Raw genomic sequence first — 5,514 nt, 5'->3', positions numbered from 1 at the left:
TAGTATTGTGACATGGGCGGAGCCATAGTATTGTGATATGGGGGCAACTATAGTATAGTGACATGGGCGGAGTTATGTTATTGTGACATGGACAGAGTCATATTATTTGGATATGGGCGGAGCTATAGTATTGTGACAAGGTCGGAGCCAAATCCTTGTTACATGGGCGGGGCCTGTAGTTTTGTGAAAGGGGCGAAGGCAAAATATTGTGATGGGGCGGACTCAAAATATTATGACAGGATTGTAGCCATATTTTAACAGGGGCAGAGCCATAAGATTCTGACAGAGATCGAACCCTATTGTAAAAGGGGCGGGGCCATAGTATTTTTACAGGGGCGGAGACAAAACATTGTGAAGGGGCGGAATGATATCATTGTGACATGGGCGGAGACAGCAGTTTTGTGACATGGGTGGAGCTATAGTATCGAAACAGGACGGAGCCAAAATATTGTGACAGGATTGGAGCCATATTGTGACGGAGGCAGAGCCATAAGATTGTGACGAGGCGGAGCCATATTGTAACGGGGGCGGGGCAATAGTATTTTGACTGGGGCAGAGGCAAAATATTGTGACAAGGTCGAAGCCAGTAGTTATGCGACATGGCTGGAGCACCGAGAGTGACCCTTTTTAAAACTACCAGCTAAACATGAAAACAAAACTTTATTGAAAACAGCTATGATCTTATTTTATGATCACCACTAAACACCTTAAGCTTCACTGAAAGACATGAACTGCATATGTAAATCAACACCATGAATAGAGCTGCAGCTGCATGACTGCATGATCATTTTAGCTATCTTTTAATAGTATGAAACATTAGTTTCTGATTTCTCATCCTAAAGTGTCCATCTCCAGGCTTTAAGGGCCAACATCCAACATGTTTATAAAGTGATAATGGCCTGTAAGGTTCCTTATTTCCACAGAAACGAGGAACCTTACTCCAACTTCTACTGCCAGCATCAACCTCCAGATGGAATTTGAACTTGAAACATTTAGTCCCATCATTTCTGGTGAAATGCTGCCCTCTGGTGGCTGTTCACTGCCATTATAAAAGAGTAATTTTAGATGATCATTAGAAATCTCCAAATTAAAGGAAAAAATAATATTTACTAAGGTGTTTATTTGTTGCTTTTTGAAGGAAATCCTGAATTGTGTCATCCACAAAGTAACAGACAAAAGTCTTGAACTGAGAAACTTTATTATTTTTCTGATCAAAACAAAGCACAGCATTAAAACAACACTGTAATAACTCATTGTCTCAAAAGTATGAGAAAAAAAAGATGAATTCAAGCACTTCTGGTTTTTCATGCTCTGACTTCAAGTTAGTCTTACTGGTTTTGGTCACGACAGCACATTCACCTCGTTCCGCGTTTACCATCACTGGGACAAAAGTGAAAGTTTGTCGCGCCAAAGTCGACACAAATGTAAAGAAATTCACTTCATGTTGATGATGCATTCAGGAATTTGTGGTCAACAGTGTTTCAGATGTTAGGATGCAGCTGCTGCGCTGCAGTGCGGCACCGCGTCCTCCAGCAGGGGGCAGGACGCCGGTGAGATCAGCCCGGGTAAGGAGAGGGGGAGGGAACAAGCTATTTTATGGAGGAGGGGGGGTGTGGGGGGTGGAAGAGGGTCAGGGGCAGGTTTTGGTAAGGAGGGGCTGATTTCGAGGCTTTGTGATCATTTCTGTTTGGGTTTCGCCTCAAGCGGTTGGCCAATGTCCTTCCCTCGCAGCTTCATACCTGATAACGAGAGAGGCGGGGCTTCGTCACTGCCACACCGAGCACACCGTTGAATGTGCACCCACCCACTGGAGTTCTTACCGATCACTCGCTCGATTTTCCCCATGACCTGGTTGTTTGGTATTGCTTTGCCGCTCTCATAGTCTGCGATGACTTGAGGCTTCTCGTTTACTTTCTGTGGGAAACACATTCGTTGAGACCAAAGTGGGATTGTGGGAAAAATGGAACCATAAGAGGGTTTACAGTGTTTGCACAGAAATGAGCATTTGTAGTTTTTTAAACCAAACATAATATTAATAAACCCTATTAATTCTGATTATTTTCTCCACAATTAACCACTCCTCCTTGAATAGTTTTCTCTCATTTATCACGGGAGATGAGTTCAAAAAACGAACCCCAAACAGGTGAAATATATATATATATATTCTAGATGTTTTAATTAGGAGTGTTACGGATCACAAAACTCAATTCAGATTGTGTCATGGATTTAGGGTCACAGTTCAGATAATTTTTCAGATCAATAAAAAGTTAAAGAAAAAAAAAACAAGAAGATAAAAGTCTAAAATTACTTTTTTGAAATGCTTTAAAACATATTTGAGAAAACATATACAAAGTACCTCAAACCATGAATATACAATCTTTGAACATAAACAAAAATGTAAAAACATGCAGTTTCTGGTCACATTTATATGTCTGGAGACCAAATCTACAAAACAGAGAAAAGAATGCTGAGTAAGCAATGTAATTAATCTATTTTAAATCACAAGTTGAACCGCGATAGAGCGAATGACAGTATACGCACAGAGATTAGCTTTTAGTTAATCCTTTCTCCACACCTCTGACTATTTTAGAAATGTTTTAACTTACTTTTTGCAGGATTTATGTTCTTGAAGTAACCCGAAATAGACGACATCTATGAAGCTGTCAGTTTTAGTTTTTTTTTTTTACAATATTTATAGATGTTTTACAGCTGTAAAACCCCTTGCTACATACTTTATACAGATTTCTCAGACAGACATGAACACTTTCATACTTTTCTGGATGAAACTCTAAAAGTTCAAACCAAAATTCTGACCGCAAATGAAGATTTATAGCAATTTGGTAAACTAATCTGTCTACAGCCAATCAGGATGCAGAACACAGTCAGCTGTAGATAAAAGGGGAAAAAAGCAAATTGTACAAAAAAAATATAGAAATTGTGAGTCTGTGTTATAGTGTACATGTGTGCAGAGGAACCAGGCCGTATTTGTCATGTAAACATCAGGTGTGTGCACTCACAGTGGCCAGGTCTTTCTGGGTCAGGCCTTTGGCCTGCCGGCCCTGCTGAATGACCTTCCCCACTTCCAGCGGGACGCGCTCGTGGTGAAGCTCCTCCGTCTCTCTGTCCAGTTTGGCTGTGTTTTTCGTCACGAGGTGTTGCTTGTTCTGCCCTGCAGACCCTGGAGATCAGGATGAAGAGTGTTGGATCAGAGGATGAAGCGCCAATCACAACTGTTGTTAAAAAGGACGTCTATGCATGGAAGAGACTGTTACTAAGGAAACGCAAAGCCTTTAGACATTTACATTTCTTGGTTGTCTCGAGTTCCTCCCCACGTCTCTGAGCAGCAGTGATGGCCTGGAGAGAGAAACACGTCAGGTTTCAACACAAACTGAACATGTTCATTAAATTGCATCACGATTTGGCTTATGACTTCCTCTCAGCATCTGGTTCATCGTTTCCATTCAGGAGTTAATAAGTAACCTTCATGCTTGTTCCGAGTGTGCTGACCTACATACAGAAACAAACATTTTCTGCCACATTTATCAGAGTTTCTTTAAACAGAAAGATTCTTGTTTATATTTTTGCATAAATGATCTTTAAATGGTAAAAAAAAGATAAAAAAAACTCTTCATGCTTTCAACATTTAAAAAAAAAAACATAAAGAGTTCCTGTTAAGCAGCATGTACACCTCTGATAAACAGGAGCATTTATAACCAATAAAATGATCTGAGGTCATCATGTTTTGTTTTTTTAGATTCAATTAGTTCTCAACCACCTGTAGAAAAACAACCATAATTTTTTTTCCAAGGGCTGGATTTAATAATTATTAAAAAAAATGTCTAAGATTGTGATTTTTCACAGATTATAATAGGATAATAATACAAAGCAAATTAGTATAAAATTAAATGCGACAGAAAATTAAATCTACAAATGAGATTAAAAAGGGAAGAATTTAAATCTTATAGCAAACGAGGCAGTCTGTCTATAGTGAGGTTCTGGAGCCGCACGTGACTCTCTGATTGAGGAATAATAAAATGTTTTTAATTTGAAAAAGTGACATTTTTTCAGACTATACAGCACCTCAGATGAAACAAAAATTTCCAATCTGTCAAACTTTATCCGACTTATTCACAAACAGTTGATGCACGTATTACTCCGCTAGCCATTTGACTACAATACCCATAATGCTCCAAAAATCTGTCTAGCAGCGAGACTTCATAGTTTAACAAAGTTGAAAATTCTGACAGATGTGAGGCCAGTAAGTACAACCAGAATTCATACTAAAGGCGCGCCGAATTATTAGATGGACAGTCTATTATTGAATAAAATGAAAGTATGCCATATGGTTCAAAAAGGGTCACCTAGTTCTGATTTAATTTTAGTTTCCCAGATTTATAAAATTCTTGCTAAGATACATTGATAAATATATAAAAACTAAAGCTGATGACATCACACTTTTACTTTTGCTGCATAGAGATTATTCTATGCGTCTTATTTTGAAAGAAAGTCATGGGAATTTTTATGAAAAATTGTAGTAAATTATTTAATGTTTTGAAAAATACACATATATGCAGATGATTGTGCTTTATTTATGCAAATATAAATGCAAATCTTTGCTTAATTTTTCGAAAAGGTGAAGTAACGTTTTGGGCTCTAATTGGGTTGTTATGGTCAATAAAAGAAATGTGTTGCTGACCTCTGGTCTAAAGTAAATATTTCAGCAAGAACTGCAGAGCTTTTATTTTGAAATGGACAAATCGGACATCCTTAAAAAATAAGTAAATAAATAAAAATAAATCAACAGTAAACAACTACAACATTTTCCCCATTTTTTAAAGCTGATTGAAGCCACATTAAATCTGTTACTGCGATATTTTCAGGGTTTAAGCCTATTTACGTGACAGAAAAATAAATATTTACATTCTGGTTTCGACGGATCGAGGTGTTAGCTAGCTGACATAGCAAAGCCACATGGAGAAACATAAAGACTGAACTCATCGCGAACGCTTCATATTCCTCTTTATATCATCGGCCCAGCCCTAATACTTTATTTGCAACAGATAATAACGACTTCCGGAAAGTACCAGACGATTAAAACAAACCACAAAACAATGTCAGACCCCTTTTAAATACTGAACCACGACGCTAACGTCTCCGTCGAGCCGATACTACTCACAAAAACGAGTCTATAAATGTTCAGCAAAGCAGCAGCGGTCTTCTTGTTCATCCATGGAGAACTTTAAACCCAACGAGACATAAAAACAATCCACCAAACACTAACCTGCTTGGATTTGGCCTGGGCAGCGGTGGGGCCCTTCTTCCTCAGGACAGTTACTGTGTCCCAGTCGCTTTCTGCCATCTTTTCCGGGGCTCCGCCGAACAAATGTCGATACAAAAATGAAGAAAAGTCGAACGAAGAGTCCGAAAATGAACGTTGAGACACCTTAGCGGGGCAGCTCCTTCCAGAATTATCACCCACGTTCTGCCAAAACTTTATTTAAAACCAAGATATGA

At 38.7% G+C, this 5,514-nt stretch overlaps 1 protein-coding gene across 1 annotated transcript; it reads right to left on the bottom strand.

Annotated features, from left to right (window-relative positions):
• Positions 1 to 1,179: 1,179 nt before the first annotated feature.
• edf1 (endothelial differentiation-related factor 1) lies at positions 1,180 to 5,514 on the bottom strand. The gene is made up of 5 exons (XM_024299672.2): positions 5,282 to 5,514; positions 3,303 to 3,354; positions 3,018 to 3,178; positions 1,821 to 1,914; positions 1,180 to 1,739 (listed from the first exon to the last, which is right to left on the bottom strand). The coding sequence occupies exons 1-5, from the start codon at positions 5,357 to 5,359 to the stop codon at positions 1,678 to 1,680; spliced, it is 447 nt and encodes a 148-aa protein (XP_024155440.1). The 5' UTR covers positions 5,360 to 5,514; the 3' UTR covers positions 1,180 to 1,677.

The sequence above is a fragment of the Oryzias melastigma genome, linkage group LG12 (assembly GCF_002922805.2).
Source record: "Oryzias melastigma strain HK-1 linkage group LG12, ASM292280v2, whole genome shotgun sequence".
NCBI lineage: Eukaryota > Metazoa > Chordata > Actinopteri > Beloniformes > Adrianichthyidae > Oryzias > Oryzias melastigma.
The sequence above is the reverse complement of the archived record's forward strand: the minus strand, read 5'-3'. Positions and strand labels throughout refer to the sequence as shown.